Below are 20,014 nucleotides of genomic sequence, written 5' to 3'. Positions count from 1 at the left end.
CTAAGACAATTTAAAATAGAGAATCTCCAAGAAAGAAAAATAGTGGTTCTCTTTTCCTTTCCATGCCCAAATAGTCGCTTCAGGGGTGTCTAGACTCAGAGAGAATGGATTCTGTTGTCTTTATTGCCAAGAGCCCACCGGCCATCTCTGCACAACGACAGAAGGCTTATTGTCGAGTTCGGCACTGTCCTTGGGCACCGGTATAGAGGGGGACACTTGAAATGGGCTGACAGACTTTAGCTAATTTTAACAGGCATGTGTAGGTATTGCCAAATTCTTAGGTTTCTGAATGATGTCATCCTCTGGACAAATTTCTTAAATGATGCCTTAGCAAACAAGCATTTTTATAATAGTGATGTCTTTCTGAGTAAAATGTTGAATCACTCAAAGGATACAGATTAGAAAGAGAAAAAAAAAACGTGTGGGAGGGGCAGAGCTTTATAAAACCAGTCCTCTTCATGTGTGCACTCTGACAGCTCTCTGAGGACGGTTTCTTGTCAGCAGCGCCTCCGGGAATAACCAGGTATTTCAGTGATTTCTGTGGCCATCTCTGTGAAACAGGCTTTCATTTTTCCCCCCTCTTCCTTTGTATTGGTATTATTAATAATGAAAGTTAAAGTGTGGGATGTCTTTAGAAAATGAGGAGAAATGTCATGGTGTTTTCTTGTTTAGATTATTTTTAAGTGAAACTATTTTAGTTCAAGAGTTGACCTAAATTTATAGTAAGGCTTACTCTTGAGTCTCAGAAGCCAGCTGATGCCTGTGTAACATTAACCAAAGTTCAGTGGTGATGTCGATTTTATCAAACAGGTTAGAAAATGTATATTCTTTACTGACTAGGATTTTGACACTGAACTGGATGGAAATGGCTATATCGATTATTAATTGATATAATTCACATGTCATTAAAATGCAGTAATTTAAGCAATGAAAATAATCTATAAGTATCATATAAATATAATAAAAATAAGAAGGATGACCGTCTTTACCTAAAACTGTCAGAAATTGCAGAAATTCAGCAGCAATCTGGGTTGGGTCTGTTGAACACCCCATTATATTTATTGAATTTAGTCAATAATTGGTCAATTTAATGGGAGAGAAAAATTTGCCAAACTGGTTGTTGGATTGACTGAAGTAATAGTTCGATAAATAATTTAATGCCCCCAAACAGACACTCATTCATTATGAAAGTCATCAAATAACAGGAACTGCTTTTAATTGGGGAGAGAATGCACTAAGTTTGGATGGGACGTTTCCTTGAAGGTACTATTTCCTCTTTGTTTTCTTTGATTTTTGTGGTCAATTTCTAAATATTTGCACTATGCAGTCGCAAAACAAATTGTTTTAAATGCCACAGCAAACTCCAATCTAACATCCAGTGCCAATGAGAAGAAGCCCAGCCCCACATATGCTCTCCATTTATTCTTCCTCATGATAATATTAAACCTTAATTAGCAGCATGATATCTGGAAGTTAATGAAGTTGTAAATTTTGAGTGGTAAGAAACTCACAACAGGTGTTACCTGTTTCGGGCAATTATGCTATTTGACACCATTCTGTGACTTTGATTTTACATTGTGTCAGGCAGATTCCTACCCAAAGGTAAGGCATGGACTTGTCCGAGAGGAAACATGCTATATGTGTGCCTTCATAGATTTCTAAGACTACAAACTTCTCAAACTTCATGTGAAAAGCGCCAGACTCAAAATCAGAAGGCTGAGATTCGGTCTAGGCTTTGAAGCTAACTAGCTGTGCAGTCTGCATCTTCAGGTTTTGGTAACAAGAAATTATTAGGTTTTCCTGAGCAAGTAATGCCACAAATTAAATGAAAACAATGCTGCTGAAGGAATTTGGTAACTGCAATATAGACATGAGATCTTATTTTTTAATGTTAGATGTAGTTAATTGCACCTTACTTAAAAGTATAAAAACTAGACTATTTTTAAAAGAAGTAAATGCACCTGGGACAATTTAATTCTGTCCCTCTTTACTTGTTTCATTTATAAAGACACCAGAAAGCTATCAAAAGCCTCTCTAACACTTAAATTTTGTTAGTGTCAATGACCTACTACTACGCAGGATACTATAAAGAATTCAGTCTAGGAGAAGGCTACAGTTACTCATCTGGCGCTGAGTCCTTATTTATTTTTTTTCACAAGAGGATAGAGATGTATTTTATTTATGATATTAATTCTCAATTTGTTTCCAAAATGTTACTGAGGTAACTTACAAAAACGATCTGCCCAGTAAGACTAATTAATATAAAGACAATTTTAAATCAGTAGAAGGACGAGGAAACAAATGTCTGAGTCACCCAAGTTAACCTAATCTCTGTGATGAAACAAAATACAATAGTGGGGTTTGGGTTTTTTTTTTTTCCCTACTTAATAAGCCTTCTAGGAGCATTGTGGACTTACTACCTTCCTATTTTTGTTTCCTCTTTCTAACATTTCTCAAGCTAGTAAGCTGCCTAAACTCTTACACATAATAGTGAAGTTCACCTCCAGCAGGAGAGGCAGTGTGAGGCAGTGGGTTCCTGCAACAGACCTAGGCTTGAATTCCTGCATCATTCATAGAAGCTCTGTGACCTTATGCAAGTTACTTAATCTCTCTGAGCATCAGGAGGTTACCTATAAAATGAAGATAACAGTACCTACCTTTTATAGATCTTGTGAGGATTGAATGAGAAGAGGTAGCTTCAGGGACAAATTTTGCTTAATTTACAATTTTGTCTTGCTAAAATACAATTGGGTGGTATTTCACATGAGCCATTTTGATCCAAATTGCAACGATTTTCTTAAAAAGTGGTCATGAGCCAAGTGTTCACCTAAGACAGCCTGGATTAGGGAGGGGCGTGGGAGCTGGCGCTTGCCAGGAAGCCTGCTGAGTGAGCCAAGCCCTACAGATGCAGGACGTCCTTCACCTTGGAACCTCCCTCAGCCTCTCCTCAGCTCTGGGAAGCCACTGTCACAAAGTTTCCTGTGGGATGCTGAGTGTCAGCGTCATTTGGTATATTCATATATTTTGGTAATTATAGGGTGTGTTTTAAGCCACATTGAAAGCATAATACACAGCCAGAGAATGATCACTGGCCAGTACCAACAGATACCCGTGCATACCTTGGGTGTGTCCCCACATTCCGCTTCACACAGAGACTTGGGTCATGGAAGGTGTGTCTGTCCTTTATCTTCAGGTGGTGACAGGGTGTGTGTACGTATGATCCCCGCAGTGCTGCAATGGACTGCCCTGCTGGGGGGTGGCAGGAGAAGCAGGTGGCATTTCCAGCAAAGCCCATCATAATGTAGGAAGCTGTTTCACTGCAGGCCATTGATGGATATAGGTGTGTGTGTGTGGGTGGTGGGGGGGTGGTACAGGAGATAGGAGCTGGGTAAAAAACAACCCTCAGATGATGAATCTGAGACACTCTTCGAAACAGGGAATCTGAAAGAATTGACAATCTCACCAGGGACCAACAAGAATATGTGTGCATGTGGCATATGTTTGAATAGGTGTGTATTTGCCCATGTGGGTCCCTGATATTTGCAGATGCAGCAGAGGTTGAAATCATGACTCTGGAGGCCACCCACCTGGCTTCCATGCCTCCTGCCCCTTATAGTTGGGTGACACTTGTCACTTTTCTGATCCTCTGTGCTGTAGTTTCTTCCCTCGTAGAACATGAATAGCAATGCCTTTCACATAGGGTTTTGGCAAGAATTAAATGGTTGGTAAAATGTTTAGAATAGCATCTGTTGTATAGTAAGAATCTAATGAATGCTATTTATTGTCATTGCTGTTATTATGGTTATTATATGGGATGTCCCTACTCATCATTTAACTGTTTGTTGCACCTCAGGATCAACTACATAGTTCACAGGATCCAGTGCAAAAGGAAAATGCAGAGCCCCTTGTTCAAAATTATCAAGAATTTTAAGTTGGTGACAGCAGAGCATCACACCAAGTGTGGAGCCCTATAAGGCTGCACAGGTCATAGGACCATGATGCCATCCAAGCTCTACTTCATGTTGTCCCATGAAGGAAGAACAGAGAGGGAAGCCCTGTCCTGTGCAGGGTTCACCTGTACTACTTGGCTGACATCACCCAAAATGTTGTCATCTTTTAGAGCTTTTTTCTTCCTCGCTTTCCTTCCAGATTGAAACAATGGAAGAACTTTATGTGGCAAACACCATCTTCGCCCTCAATATTTTCAAGCATCTGGCAAATACTACTGCCACCCCGAATCTCTTCTTCTCTCCATGGAGCATCTCATCCACCATAGCCATGGTCTACCTGGGTGCCAGGGGAAAAACTGCAGACCAGATGGCCAAGGTGAGTGTCTATTAAAGCTCCAAATTAGGACTGGGTCCCACCTGAATGGAAGTGTAGAATTGTAATTTCATGCTTCAGACAGCTTGATGTTATCAAGGTCGATGGTTGTGACATGCTATTACAACACAAGTTCTCTAGGTTCAAATCTGCAAAATAGCTAAACCACAAAAACTCTCAACTGTGGATAGCAGAAGGCATACTGCAGTTTCTTATCTCACAAGGCTGGAAATAGGGACCATGTCTTACATTTTATAAGATTATTTTTATACTTTTCAAAGTATTTTGCATGCTTTATCTCATTTGGTTTTAAGACAAGCATCATCTTATAGATGGAAGCCTAGCAGCGTGAACAGCGCACCTGCCAGGGTCTCCTACGGTTTCCTGATGCCTAGTCCATTCAGGCTCCTTCTGTGCCTCTCCCACTGGGCTGTGTTTGCTCCCCACGCATGTAAAGAATTTCTCCTTTGGTTTTAAGAGCTGTTGAAGATGCAAGGAGAGCAGCGTGACTTCAGAGAGCCCCAGCCATGCTATCAACTCAAAATGAGGGGCTGGCATGATGGCCAGTTTTCAAAATCAGGGTGAACAGGATGTGGGGCAGCATCGTGAGGTATTGGTGGAAGGACTCTGTGAAGGCATTCAGTCAGGGGACTGGACCCAGGGCCTTAGAAATCCATTGACCTTCTTCCACCACATACTTCAGTGCTCCCATGAGATGCATTCAGCACATTTAAAATGCACACATTCCTGTTATGTCCAGGTCAGGGAGACAGATAAGGTCATCATCTAATGATTCTTTCGGATTCATGTAGCGACAAACACTGACGTTGTATGCTCGCAGTACAGGCTCTGCTTTCTCACGGGTACACACTGTGTGTTCAGTTACACCAAAATGCCTCCGGCCACTTTTGGGTTTCCCATGAAAACCCTGCCTGATGCATACGTCCCTCGCTGGTGCACAGTGACCCATTTACAACCTGCCTCTTATGAGGTGGTTCACTGGGGGGGTGTTGGCTAATCTCACTGCAGGAGGAAGGGAGGTAAAAGCCCTCACTCCCTGTGTGTGTGGAAGTTTAAACATCAAGGCTTACAACGAAACACTTGCTCAACTCTAATACCAGCACGATGTGGCAACACTCCTTCCCCTTTATTCTCTTCCCCTTGGAGAAAAGAAAACGTGCACTGCATGGTGAGCTTTAGAAAACATCAGGATCTTGATTTTTTAAATGTAAAGGAATCAAAAGCAATGTTATTTGCTGGGGGGATGACAAATGAGGTAGGGTAGGGTGTTAAAATAAAAAAACAAATAAATGTTGATACCAGAGGCAAAGGAACATATTGGTCACTCCGGGTCCAGCCAGCTTTTCCATATCTGTAAAGAGCTTGAAGCACGTGGGTCTATGCAAAGATGTCATATTGTTTTCCTATAACTCTGCTGCCTGTGCTGATTTTACAATTCAAAGGAAAATTGGGTTAACTCCCTATTGAAAGGAAAAGAGAGGCTCGGTTGGCTTGGAGGAAGAAGTACGGACTTTGGGGACAGCCCAGGCAGTGCTGAGTGGTGGCTTTGGCATTCCTACTAGGTGTGTGAGGGAAGGCATGGTCTGAGGCTCAGCTTTCCCATCTCCAAAGTAAGAACGCAAATGCCCAGCCTGCATGATGGTTGTGCAGATTAGAGATAACCCGCAGAGCGCCTGGTAGCAGGCGCTGTTCTAACCTGTTCTAGCAGCTTGTGCTCCTCAGCGCCTTCGCCAGGCACCTTTTGAGGAGCGTTTTGTGAATTTGCCCATATGATGCACGATCCTGTGAAACAGAGGCTATGATCCCCACATTCATCTTACATACCAGGGAGAGGCCACATAGCTGGGACTCAGTGTTGCTGGGCAAGGTGATAGTGTGGAAGTGGAGACAATGAATACATAAAAGAGATGAACTCCTAGAGCACATAAGTCTGTAAGAGATTGATGTGCACAAGGAGCGGTCCTCCCAGCTCTTATGTTCTGGATGAGGCCCCAGACCTGCCCGGGCTCAGTTGCCTGTCTGGGCACTGTGCCTGCCTCTATCTTGTGGCCTCCACGTGACCCAGCCCCCCCCATCCCCCATTTCTGTGGGGGCTTTTGCAATGATCCAGGAAGGCTTTGCAATGATTCAGGAAGGCTTTGGTGCTAGCCAGGAGACTCCTGATTTAAGCATCAACTTCCTTTGAGGGGATGAAAAGCAGAAAAGCTGTTTCAGGAAATATTCTTCCCTTATGTGGGGGCAGAGTAGGGCCACTTGATATATAATTTGATGAGCTGAGAAAGATCTCACAACGCCTGACACCTTTCCTGCCAACCCAGAAACTCACTGCCTGGCTGGGCAAGCCTACTTTTCCTTTGTTAGCAGAGTCCCCACCATCAATCTAGTTACCAGATAAGTTCCTCCTCACCCTGGGCCCCCCAAAGGATGTCCTGCAGGACCAGCAAGACCAAGAGGATGTTGGAGGTTGGGGGAAGGCCTGGGTGCAGGGCCAGCGTGGGGGTGCTGAGACTGGAGAGGACAGGCTGGGAAGCTGTAATTTTGGGAAGGAGCCTGAGGCAGCTTCCTAGGGGCCAGCCTTCACCTGCACAGCTTCCCTGTGTTTTCTGGATCTGCCACTCACAATATAAAGATTGTCTATATGTCATCTGACCCCTGTTGCCTGTCTCCCACATAGATGTTGGTCTTCTTGTGTAATACGGTATGTGCAAATATTTTATGTGATCCCTGTTCATATTGAATAACCGTTTTTATGCTTAAACTGACTTTTGACAGATGAAAAGTGTATAATATATAAGGCCATTGAAAAGACAGAGAAATACAAGGTCATGAGCTAATCTTATTACTTTCTTCACAATACTAGCATTTTTTATCAAGGCCATTTATGGGTTGGATGATAATTTAGATAATTTAGTGAAGAGATTGTAAATCACCTCATAATAACAAAGTGTTGTCTAAATGGCCAGTCTATGGATTAGTATAAAATAACTCAAGCTGTTTCCTGTGAGGAAAATTCTAGTTGCTGACACTTATATATTATGTATAAAGAGCATCTGCTTGTTCCCGAGACACAAAGGCAGGGAAGTAGACAGGACCACTAAGAGATACCTGAGAGCTGCTGGTTTAAAGGTGAATAATCTGGCAGGAAAGGATACAATTAACTGTGTTCTGTCTAATTCCAATTATAGGTGTTTCAGTTTGACAAAATTGGAGCCCCTGAGACCCCCGTGACCCCAGAAAACCTTACAGGTTGTGAACTCATGCAGCAGATCCAGAAGAGCCCTTATCCTGAGGCTATTTCGCAGGTATCTAACTCATTGGTTCATAATTTATTTTGCATTTTATTTCTAGAATCTTCTCATCTTAAAGTCACCGTGGTAGACAGGGAAAGAACCTAGTACAACTTCCTCCATTCATAGAAAGAAAACAAAGACTCAGAGCCCTTAAACAAATATCCTCTGAGCACACTGATAAGTATGGGCAGGGGGGGAGTAGAACCTAGGCTTCATGGCTTTTAGGCAAGAACTGTTTCTAAATTTGATCACACCGCTCTGCCTCTGGTTGGGGATGTGCAATTCATTCTGAAACTGTTGTGGCAACGAGAATGCACATGCCCGGATGTAGATTTCCAGGTGGGAGAAGGTAAAGAGTGACAAACAATTGAGGAATGGGATGACGTCATGAGAGACCAGGACCCTCAGATATCTCTCTCCAGCCCCTCTATTTACCTATTTATCACCTGTCCCTGTATGTATATACATATGTATCTATTTCTCACCTATCTCAGATACCAATATCTCTTCTCTGTACTCTACTTCCTTCAGCACCAGCTATCCAGATAACTTACAGAAATTGGGTATAGATATACTCCTATTGATTAGCAACTTCCATAATATGTTCATGGGCTGGAGGTGGGAGGTGGGGGGGGAGTCCCGCGTGGATTCCTTCTCAGAAGGCTGCTCCATTGGCCTGTTGCCCAGGGAATCATGGGCCAGAGGAGGTGGAGAAGGCCTCTTCAGGATGGAGGTTCGTCAGGCCTCCTGTGACACCCGGCAGCCCATCTGCAGGGCCCCGACCTCTGCCTCCTGGGCGTGACTGTGCCCCGTGTCTGTCATCACGCTTACAAATGGGGGGGGGGGGGAGCGGATTGGAAGCCACCCGCATTCTCGTGGCTTCCTAGAACCCAGATTTCCCACTGCACAGACCACCCTTTAGTTATAAGGTGGATACTTTCAGCTGTTATACTAACTTTTTCTTTTTTTTAAAGTTTTTTGACTTCTTCTTTTTTTATATATACTAACTTTTTCTAAAACATTTCTAAGGTAACGTTTTAATAGAATAAAATTCCTTAGAGACCCTGAGGTTTAGGAACTCCTCAAAGAAACCTCACTTTCTTCTAGGATGTTGGTCACTTGCCGGTTAAACACAATCTGTAGGTGCAGCTAAGTCTGAAACAAGGAAAACCTTACCTTAGGAGTTTTCATGCACTACACCGAAAGTATTTCCTCAGAGATTCCTCTAAAATGTCAGAAAATAAGTAGGGGCACGTGGGTGGCTCAGTGGTTGAGCGGCCCAGGGGGTGATCCTGGGGTCACGGGATCGAGTCCCACATGGGGCTCCCTGCGTGGAGCCTGCTTCTCCCTCTGCCTGTGCCTCTGCCTCTTTCTGTGTGTCTCTCATGAATAAATGAAAAAAATCTTTAGGGGAAAAAAAAAAGAAAATTCAAAGCATACATTAATACAGCATTTCATTGTGGCATTAAAAAAAAAAAAAGTTTGCTTAACAAATAATCCTGCTGGCGTCCTGTGTTCTCTAAAGAGCGCCTCGTCTGTGTTTAAGGCCCAAGCGGGAGCCGCCCTCCACTCGGCCTTCAGCTCCCTCAGCGCCGCGGTCAGCGCAGCCTCCGGGGAGTACTTACTGGAGAGCGTCAACCAGCTGTTCGGAGAGAAGACTGCGAGGTTCAAGGAAGTGAGTGAAACCTGTAGCTGCAAAGGCTGGGCCCCCACCCGACGACGTGCAGCCGCCCTCCAGGCCGAGAGAGCGGCGAGCCCGCGCCCCGGGTCACGGCGGCCGCTGCGCATGCTCCGTGGTGGGCGCTCCCTCCGCGGCTGCAGAAGCCCCGCGTGCACAGCGAGCGCCCGAGCTGGGGGAGCGCCGGTTTCCCGAGCCTTCCCGCGAGCCCAGCCTTCCCCTCCTACCCAGTGGCCGTAGTGCACAGTGCAGGAGTGCAAATGAGTGTGGGCAAGGGGGTCCCCGGAGCACGCATAATCCACCCCGTTTCCTCTTTCAGCCTCCCAGCCCCCCTTCCCCTATCTCGGGCCCCCCCATCCCTCCCCCCAAGTCTTGGGCAGGAAGCCCATGATTTACAATGACACCAAGTCTCATTTTGTGTCACCTTTGGCCTATTTCTTGCTTTAAAGGAATATATGCGACTCTCCAAGAAATACTACTCCACAGAACCCCAGGCAGTGGACTTCCTAGAATGTGCTGAAGAAACCCGAAAAAAGATTAATTCCTGGGTCAAGACTCAAACCAAAGGTACAACCAAAGCAATATTTCCTGTTCTTCTTTTCAGTTAGAAACCTCCCATCTAATTTTTTAAAGAAATCATTCCCTGCACTTAGCCCTAACTCCCTCAAAATTCACCCAACCGTAGTTACTTCGGCTAGTGTAGCCTTATTCTTGTTCAACTGAGTGTTCTAAGTGAGAAAGGATAGCTGAGGCCTCCTGCAGGAAGACATCTGTTCCGTACTTACTAATCTGATTTTGGATGTTACCTAAGAATGGAAGATGAGGGCAGGCAGAGAGGATTTCCAAGGCAGGAAATACCAGTGTTGAAATAATTGTGCTGTATGTCCGGTGTGGACAAAAACAAAGAAAGAAGATGTGTTCCTCCCCCACCCCCTCCCCTTGAGTAAGTGGTGCGAGACCACTGGCAATGGAAGAGGCAGGATCAGAAAAGTATTTTAACTGGTATTCACCATTCACAGCCAATCTGCTGTGAGGTCTTAGGTCCCTGCTGGTGCAGCTCATGTCCCTACTTCTTTCATGGGCTCCTGTCTCACTATGTGGTTTTTACCAGGACTCAAACTTAATTAAGTCATCCATTCATTGTTACTGAATTCAATCCTTCAGTCAACAATGGTTTATCCAGCACTTACAAGAGCCAGGCACCATACACGCAAAGGAGGATAAAAATGGAAAGGAGACAGAACCCCGCCGCCCTAGAACTCACGGCCTAGGGGAGGTGTTCAGTTCAATCGGCAATGGCTGCAAGGTGGTCTTACGTGCTTTTATGGGGGCACACGAGAAAGGCCCTTGCCTCCAATGTTATGACAGGAAGGGTCTTCTGGGAATGAGAAGTGTTTATGTTGTGATTATGAGAATGGGCTGCAGCTGGTGAGGCTCGGGGAGAGAGTTCCAGACAGAGGGCTCAGTTCCAGGATGCAGAGGTGAGGGAGCTTGGCCCTCTGGGGCAAGGAGTAGAGACTGGCTGGATTTGAATGTAAAGCACAAGGGAGGGGATGAGACTGCAGAGGTGAAGTCACGCCACTTGTCATGCAGTCACTGTATCCCCAACGTCCCCACATGGGAACAACTTCACTGCCCTCCAGCTGGCCTCTGCAGAGGATCTTACTCTTGGCCCTGACTTTTGAATTCTTAATAATCCAACCGACTGTGCTTGATGACTGCTGGCTCCCGAGCTCTCCATGGCATGTCAGCTGCTACTTCCAGGCTTACTTTTTCTGCATTCCCTAACTTCAGGGTTTAAGGGGTTCACCAGAGTCCTAGCCTTTCTTAGCGGTATCTCCCAGCCACTCGCCTCTTCTCCACTCTTCTGGAGCTTTGTTAGCTTCATGACTCCTGTTAAACATTTGCTTTGTACAGCCTTCAACTGTGACTGAACTGATTTTATTTTGCTTGCCTTGCCATCCCATATAGACTATAATAATTTGAGGGTAAGGGCAATATGTCACCCTTCTCCTGTGTCCCCACAAAAATTAGCACAGCCTTTGACCGATCATGAAAATCCTTCATTCTTCCAAATCTCCAGGTAGAATAATAGGACTTAAATAAGTAACTGCTGACTAGCAACATGTAGACAGATTTCTAAGAAGAATAATATAGAGATTACTGCAAAGGTGAATTGCTTGGGTATTCCATAGATTTATGAGCTGATAGGACAGAAAGGTCCTTGGAGATAATTTACCCAAATTTGCCCCTTTTTTTTTGTTGGACCTCGGGTCCCTGAGGGGTTAACTGGCTCATTCACGATCCCACTACCAGTTAGTGGTGAAAGTGGGGGTTCCTCTTGTTCGATCCTTAGTCTAATTCTGAATTCTTCATGTGGGTGTTTAAAGAGTCTGTTAGACAATTTAGGCAGGAAGTAAATTTCATGTAACTCCTATGTTTTAAAACTTTGTTTCCAGCAATAGTTTGGTGTCTTGGTTTCTTGGCGCCCATAATGGGAAAAAACACATGAACTGAGTTCTGTAGAATTTATAAAATATTTCTGTTCCTCTGAAAATAGTTGATTACTTTTGTTCTTCATTTCTATAACAGATTTTGCAATTACTGTCCTAAAATACTGACAAACCACAGACACAGAGGAATGAGGGAAAGTGAAGGTTAGCAGAAGTGAAAGTAAAAGCTGCAACATTCAAGAGATGTGGAGGTTCTGCTTTTCTGAGAAAAGCACCAATTCTTTTTTCTCTTTACACATTGTCTTCAGTGGCTGTGAAGGAAACAGTTGTGTTGCCAGAATGCCTCGTGGTCCCCTGGGCTGACTGCTTTACCATATTTTATAATAATTTGAGGGAATTGTCTATTTTATTTGTGATGATCACATTAGTGCTGTCATTCACGTCACAAAGTTAAGTGAAGCCGTAGGAATTGTCATTAGTCACCAAGAATTTAATTTTCTTTTCTTTTCTTTTCTTTTCTTTTCTTTTCTTTTCTTTTCTTTTCTTTTCTTTCTTTTCTTCTTTTCTTTTCTTTTTTTTGTATATTTTTTTATTGGAGTTCGATTTGCCAACATATAGTATAACACCCAGTTGCTCATCCTGTCAACTGCACCCCTCAGTGCCTGTCACCCAGTCACCCCATCCCCCCGCCCACCTCCCCTTCCACTACCCCTTGTTCGTTTCCCAGAGTTAGGAGTCTCTCGTGTTCTGTCTCCCTCTCTGATATTTCCCACTTGCTTTCTCTCCTTTCCCCTCTAATCCCGGATTTCACTATATTTATATTCTCCATATGAGTGAAACCATATAATGATTGTACTTTTCCGATTGACTTACTTCACTCAGCATAATACCCTCCAGTTCCACCCATGTCCAAGCAAATGGTGGGTATTTGTAGTTTCTAATGACTAATATCTCATTGTATACATAAACCACATCGTCTTTATCCAGTCATCTGTCGATGGACACCGAGGCTCCTTCCACAGTTTGGCCATTGTGGACATTGCTGCTGTGAACATTGGGGTGCAGGTGTCTTGGCATTTCACTGCATCTGTATCTTTGGGGTAAATCCCAGCTGTGCAATTGCTGGGTCATAGGGCAGTTCTATTTTTAACTCTTTGAGGAACCTCCACACAGTTTTCCAGAGTGGCTGCACCAGTTCACATTCCCACCAACAGTGCAAGAGGGTTCCCCTTTCTCCACATCCTCTCCAACATGTGTTGTTTCCTGTCTTGTTAATTTTCCCCATTCTCACTGGTGTGAGGTGGTATCTCATTGTGGTTTTGATTTATATTTCCCTGATGGCACGTGATGTGGAACATTTTCTCATGTGTTTGTTGGCCATGTCTATGTCTTCCTCTGTGAAATTTCTGTTCACGTCCTTTGCCAATTCATTTCATGATTGGATGGTTTATTTCTTTGCTGTTGAGTTTAAGAAGTTCTTTATAGATCTTGGATACTAGCCTTTTATCTGATATGTCATTTGCAAATATCTTCTCCCATTCTGTAGGCTGTCTTTTTGTTTTGTTGACCGTTTCTTTTGCTGTGCAGAAGCATTTTATCTTGATGACGTCCCAATGGTTCATTTTTGCTTTTGTTTCCCTTGCCTTCATAGATGTATCTTGCAAGAAGCTCCTGTGGCCAAGTTCAGAAAGGGTGTTGTCTGTGTTCTCCTCTTGGATTTGGATGGAATCTTGTCTCACATTTAGATCTTTCATCCATTTTGAGTTTATCTTTGTGTTGGTGTAAGAGAATGGTCTAGTTTCATTCTTCTGCATGTGGATGTCCAATTTTCCCAGCACCATTTATTGAAGAGACTGTCCTTTTTCCAGTGGATAATCTTTCCTGCTTTGTTGAATATTAGTTGACCATAAAGTTGAGGGCCCATTTCTGGGTTCTCTATTCTGTTCCATTGATCTATAAGTCACCAAGAATTTCAGTTGACTGGGGATATAATGATGAATCTATGGAAGCTGGTCAGATTACACTGACCTTTGTATTAGTCTTGTGTCTGTCGGTAGGTTTGGTAGCAGTGGTGGTGGGCACACAAGCCTGACCAGTTTACCAGTTTGTGAGCTTGACGAGGTTGCTAACCTTTCTCAGCAGGGGATCTTTTTGTGTAAAATGACACTACTGAGACCCCAACAGAATAGTTATGAGGATTAAGTAAAATGATGTATTTGAGCCTTTGAAAAATTATAGAGCAGATATTTACTATACATGGGCTGTTTCTTAAGCCATTTTGTTGTTGTTCTTGTTGTTAACTATCACACTTGGATGTGATAATTTCTGAGACCCTTCCTTCCCTGGCACGCTCATGTACTCCCTTCTCTGCACTGCCAAAGCACTTTGCATTCTGTTGTAGAATTTCTGACACATTGTTTCACTGCTTATTTTGAACACCTCTTCCAACATTCTCTTCCCTCCAGGGCAGTTCTTCATTTCTCCTCTCTTGTATCTGCCTGACTTCTGCTGTAGGTGTAGCGTGACTTCAAAAAAAAAAGTTTTTGAATGAGTCAGTGGGTCAGACTCATAGATTGTCTGGATCAGATCTAGAAGGAGCTCTAAACTTTGAGAAACTTTGAGAAAACAACAAAAAACGAGGTGAAAATTTTCCAGTTTGATAGGCATTCTAAATTTTAGATGCATTACTTCTTCATTTTCACTTGGACTTTGCAAACCTTCCAAGAAATGTAGTCTGCTTTGCTTTAGATACATTGGGAGAAAAACTCGAGCTTGAGGTCATTACCTCTGCAGAATCTGACAAATGTACATGCTGAGTTTGATGGGGACTCAAGAGATTCAAATCATAATAACGTCGCAGTTCTTGGTCATGAAACCTAAACATGTGTCATGTTTTCTGTAGGCAAAATCCCAGACTTGTTACCTAAAGGTTCTGTAGATGGGGACACCAAGATGGTCCTGGTGAATGCTGTCTACTTCAAAGGAAAATGGAAGACTCCATTTGAGAAGAAATTAAATGGACTTTATCCTTTCCGTGTGAACACGGTATGAGACAAGATGGACTTTTCCTAACATATATTTTAGGACCTTGGCCAATACAGAGAAAAAAAATTAGAGACCACTCATGCTCCTACATGACTTGTTAGTCATAAATTATGCACTTTGGACAGTTGGTTGACTCAAGTTACCGAGTACCACTCAGTAATTTTCTGAGAGGCTATATGAGTAATGTTGAGACCATGGGCTTTAGAATTACATAATTCTGGATGCAGATGTAGGTTCTATACTAAGGTTCTACTGATATTTATCTTCCATGGATTCCATGTTTTGATCAGTGGAATTTGACTATTGTAAGGATTCAATGAGATTTCGCAGAGTTCTTGGCCCATGGCAGGTGCTGAACAAATATTTTAGTATTATTGTAAGTATTATCATTGTCCATCTTAATAATAGATGTAATCATGATAAAGCTAATAAGATCAGAGCAGCTGTGAGGGTATAAATAGTTTGTTGATTTTTAAGAAGATATTTCTTCAACACTAAAGCAGAACCTACTTATCTTTTATGTCTAATTATGATCTCCTGACATCTTAATATCGACTTTCATAATTTGCTTTTTAATAATTTTAGACTCAGCGCGTTCCTGTACAGATGATGTACTTGCATGCAGACCTGAACATTGGATACATAGGGGACCTGAAGACTCAGATTCTAGAACTCCCATATGCTGGAAACATCAGCATGTTCTTGTTGCTTCCAGACGAAATTACTGATGTGTCCACTGGCTTGGAGTTGGTAAGCCATTCTAGCTTGTATTGTTTTAAACCTCTGCAGCTAAACTTACCTTTCATGACAAACATGTCTACAGGCATAGAAAATGGTGTGCAGCACCTCACAGAAACATGTGAATTGGTTGATAATAAATGTTCATGTCTCAAAGTTTAATTTAGACCGTTAACATATGTCATACGTGCTACATTCATGCAAAAATTTTACCGGTGTATAAAATTTTTATATCACCCACCATATGGTAAAGTTAAAGTCATTGATTTTTAACATATTTTTAAGTTATTTGCCTTCTTTTCTGAGCACTTATAGGCTTTTCTTTTTAATGTTTTAATTTGTAGCTGGAAAGTGAAATAACCTATGACAAATTCATTAAGTGGACCAGCAAAGACACGATGGCCGAAGATAATGTGGAGGTGTACCTCCCCCAGTTCAAATTAGAGGAGCGCTATGAACTCAGATCCATTCTCAGGAACATGGGCATGGAGGAAGCCTTCAGCCAAAGCCAGGCCAATTTCTCAGGAATGTCCAACACAAATGACCTGTTTCTGTCCCAAGTGTTCCATCAAGCCACAGTTGATGTGAACGAGGAGGGCACGGAAGCAGCTGCTGGCACTGGGGCCACTCTGTCAGGGAGAACTGGCCACGGAGGCCCACAGTTTGTGGCAGACCATCCTTTCCTCTTCCTTATCATGCACAAAATCACCAAGAGCATCCTCTTTTTTGGCAGGCTTGTCTTACCCCAAAATTGAAAAGTTCTGTTTCTGCACAGGATTTTGTAGTATGAGCTGTAAGCCTCAGAATTGCAATGAGTGCCAAAAATTTAGAGACTTTTTTCCTACACATTTCTGCTCTTTTCTGAATAACTTCTTCTACACACTAATGATAAGTACAGAAATAACTAGACAACTATCCACCTTAGCATTACAAAGCTGACTAATCATTTGTTCTCATAAGTAGAAGGATGTCCCAGTTAGGTCTTCCTTACTATGGGTTTATTTTATAGCATTAACTTTAACTGTATTATTTATTATTTTATATAATGGTTTTAATTATTGTTCACTGTCAGTTTTATGTAACTGATATAGTTACAGAAGCGAGTGATCAGTTATTTTTCTAAAATATGCATTTACTTGTTTGTATAATGAGGGATGAGTAGTTGCCCTTCCATGCCCTTTTATAATAAATACTTAGAAGAAAGCATTGAAATATATGTATTTCTAGCATTATTATTACATAGATGTGTCTATAACTAATGTAAAATTGCAAATATATATAAAAAATAAACATGTTTCCATGCAACCATTTGTTTCTTGTCATTCCATTGGTCATTAGTTCATAAGACCTGTCATACCTTGATTCCCAGGGATCAGGAATCATGCTTCATTTTGTGGGAGAACAAGGAAAAACAGAATAAATGATATAAGAGAATAATCGCCCCTGCTGGGAGCCCAGTATTAGGAGTCAGATGGGGTTGTGTGTAAAATGGTTTAGAGCTGCCTTCTTATAGCAGCAAAAAAAAAGCAACTCAGAAAAGTTTGAGTCAAAGTCCTTTGGGAATATTCATGTTTAAACCTCAAGGATAGTGGGAATAAACACTTGGTCCAGTGGTTCAGACATAGAATCAAGATCAAGGATTGAGCTGAGAGTTCAGGGAAGAGGAGATGGGCTGGGTATACGAGTAAGAGGGAGGGACGCCTGGGTGGCCCAGTGGTTGAGCATTTGCCTTTGGCTCAGGTCATGATTCTGGGGTCCTGGGATCAAGTCCTTCATTGGGCTCTCCAAAGGGAGCCTGCTTCTCCCTCTGCCTGTGTCTCTGCCTCTCTTTGTGTCTCTCATGAATAAATAAATAAAATCTTTATTTAAAAAAAAAAAAGACTAAGAGGGGAACCACAAATGTCTTCCTTTAGAGGTGTTTGCTTCAAATAGCACAGAATGCTTTTGAGTGGATCAGAGACAGAGCAGATCATAGCTTAAGTCATGAGAATGAAGACAGATCTGGTTTGGGGTATCCGAGCTGGCTACAGAGCCTGGCTGCGGGAGTGCGGCTGGACTCTGAGAGTGTCTCCCAGGCAGCACCTTCCCCGTGACACAAGGCAGGGACGGATGACCCACTGGAACATGGTGGCTAAACAAGTACCCTAGGCCCTTGACAGTCAGTCCCTAAATCTCAGTGCTAGTACTTACGAGTCATCTAACCATGGGCCAGGAATGGTGCTTCTTTATGATTCAATTTTCTTTTGGTGTAAACTAGAAAAACCAATGCTTTTCTCATAAGGTTGCCATGATGGTTAAATGAATTTACACATCATAAGCAATTTGGAGAATGCTGAGCATGTACGGTGTTTAATTAGTACTAGTGTTGATATTTATTATCTTTGTCAGAAGTAAAACTGTCTCCCAGTCAGCTGGTCAAATATAGAATCCCTGGAAATTATTTAAAAAATGAGTCCTTAAGGCTTGCACTGTGGTTTGCTTCCTCCAAATTAGACATTCTTAAAAATTAAGAGTTCTTGGGGGGGATCCCTGGGTGGCACAGCGGTTTAGCGCCTGCCTTTGGCCCAGAGGCGCGATCCTGGAGTCCCAGGATCGAATCCCATGTCGGGCTCCCGGTGCATGGAGCCTGCTTCTCCCTCTGTCTGTGTCTCTGCCTCTTTCTCTGTGTGTGACTATCATAAATAAATTTTAAAAAATTAAAAAAAAATTAAGAGTTCTTACTTCTTTCATTCTCTTACATTTAGATTCATTTTTCTATGCTCTTCAATAATTAAGCAATTCAACAGGTAGTAGCTTTTGGAATCATCGTGCCTCATGGGGTATCTATATGTCTCACGCTCATAACGGACTTAGAAGATGGGTGTGGAATTCTAGATTCAGAGCACTCTTTAACACTCTAGAGGTACGATTCTTACGGTCTTCTGGCACCAAAGTGGCTAATAGGAAAAGTTATGTCAAGATAATTGTTGCTCCTTGTAGTTTTCACATTTTTTTTCTTCATGGTGTTCTTGATATTTCCTTGCATTAAGTATATTTTTTAATTGTTCCTCAAAATCTATCTTGTTCATCAGATATTTTTTTCCATCTGGAAATGTGTATCTTGCTTCAGTTCTAGGAACTCTCAGCCATTGCTGTGGACTGAATGTTTGTAGCCCCTCACCTCCACGTAAATGTTAAAGCCCTAATTCCTGATGTGATGAGATGAAGGGATCAGAGCTTCCTCTCTCCACCATATAAGGACACAGAGAGAGACAGCCTTCTGTGACCTGAGAAGAGGGGCCTTTATGCAAAATCCAACCATTCTGGCACCCTGATCTCAGATTTCTCTAGAGCTATGAAAAAATGTTTGTTGTTTTAGCCACCCAGTCTTTGGTATTCTCTATAGCAACTCAAACCAAATAGGACAACTATTATCTACTCATTGTCTCTGTCCATTCAATTCATGCTCTTCTTCTGGATTCCTGTTAGAATAATATTGATGCATCTGGGGTTCTCTCTGTTTTGGAAATTTTTGGAATACCTAATAAATTCATGTGGTCTAAACAACAATATCATTAAAAGGCTGAAGCAAAAACTATCCCTCCCACCGCTCTTCCCCATTCATATAATTCCTATCCTTAAAGCCCCATTAGTAATGTCTGTATGGATTACCACATATACATAGGCAGGTCATAAATAACAACAAACAAAATTGTGTTGATAATATTACATTGTTAGCTTAGGATACTGTTTTAATTTTTATTTTTTAAGGATTTTATTTATTCATCAGAGACACACAGAGAGAGGCAGAGACATAGGCAGAGGGAGAAGCAGGACCCCAGGATCACAAACCGAGCCAAAGGCAGACTCTGAACCACCGGGCCACCCAGGTGTCCCCCAAGGATACTATTTTTAATTGGGGTAAGTGGGAAAGGAATCTGGAGAAGGTTTGGGGGAAACAAATGAGTAAAACTTAGTTTGTGACTTTAGAGAAAATGAAAGAATTTCTTGGCTGGTTTGGCAGTTTCTGTGTTGATGCATTTAATGCAACATAAATAATGCAACATAACTAGAGCACGTCTCTGTGCATTGATATAGCCCGGGTCACTCTCGGGTGAACTGCTGCCTGGCGAGATGAAGCCTCTCTATCTACAGCCTCCATGTTAGAGTCTGGAGGCGCCCATAGATATAATTATCTACTTGGCCCACATTAGGCAGGTGCGATAGAGTTTCTTACACAGGTCACATTCCCTAGTGAGGTCAAGAGAAAAACTGTGCCCTGGGGTCCCCACTAACATTCAAATGTTTTCTGAGCCAGTTTACCAGTGAAAGGAAAGTGCAAAGTGTATGAAGAACATTCCAAATCTTTGATAAGTAGAGAGGCTCCTTCTTTCCCTTGATCCCTCTGAATTATCCTCAATTCCATTCCTCTCTCTGATCCTCTTACAACCCCACCATGGACAGGTATTTAGTGGTAGAAGATAAAA

General features: G+C 42.5%; 1 protein-coding gene and 1 long non-coding RNA gene across 5 annotated transcripts in view; one reads left to right on the top strand and one right to left on the bottom strand.

Annotated features, from left to right (window-relative positions):
• LOC140630579 (uncharacterized) overlaps positions 1-8,913 on the bottom strand; it is a 54,787-nt gene extending 45,874 nt beyond the window's left edge. For all 3 annotated transcript variants that reach the window (XR_012028301.1, XR_012028305.1, XR_012028303.1), the window contains exon 1: positions 8,811-8,913. This is a non-coding gene — a long non-coding RNA (uncharacterized lncRNA). The remainder of the gene's footprint in view (positions 1-8,810) is intronic.
• Positions 315-16,853, top strand: SERPINB2 (serpin family B member 2). 2 transcript variants are annotated; one of them, XM_072821046.1, is made up of 8 exons: positions 315-523; positions 4,150-4,326; positions 7,530-7,646; positions 9,181-9,309; positions 9,762-9,879; positions 14,668-14,810; positions 15,396-15,560; positions 15,893-16,853. In XM_072821046.1, the coding sequence occupies exons 2-8, from the start codon at positions 4,159-4,161 to the stop codon at positions 16,301-16,303; spliced, it is 1,251 nt and encodes a 416-aa protein (XP_072677147.1). In that variant the 5' UTR covers positions 315-523; positions 4,150-4,158; the 3' UTR covers positions 16,304-16,853. The 2 variants fall into 2 exon arrangements, with proteins under 2 accessions (XP_072677147.1, XP_072677137.1); XM_072821036.1 differs by having other exon boundaries at positions 401-523; positions 9,160-9,309.
• The last annotated feature ends 3,161 nt before the right edge of the window (positions 16,854-20,014 follow it).

Source organism: Canis lupus, chromosome 1, assembly GCF_048164855.1.
Source record: "Canis lupus baileyi chromosome 1, mCanLup2.hap1, whole genome shotgun sequence".
Classification (NCBI taxonomy): Eukaryota; Metazoa; Chordata; class Mammalia; order Carnivora; family Canidae; genus Canis; species Canis lupus.
The sequence above is the reverse complement of the archived record's forward strand: the minus strand, read 5'-3'. Positions and strand labels throughout refer to the sequence as shown.

Bases quoted from the DNA above. Each gene is read 5' to 3' on its own strand.
- SERPINB2 (XM_072821036.1), top strand. From the start codon at position 4,159: ATGGAAGAACTTTATGTGGCAAACACCATCTTCGCCCTCAATATTTTC. The intron at 7,647-9,159 runs GTATCTAACTCA...TGTTCTCTAAAG, and splicing joins ATCCTGAGGCTATTTCGCAG to AGCGCCTCGTCTGTGTTTAA. The intron at 9,310-9,761 runs GTGAGTGAAACC...CTTGCTTTAAAG, and splicing joins AGACTGCGAGGTTCAAGGAA to GAATATATGCGACTCTCCAA.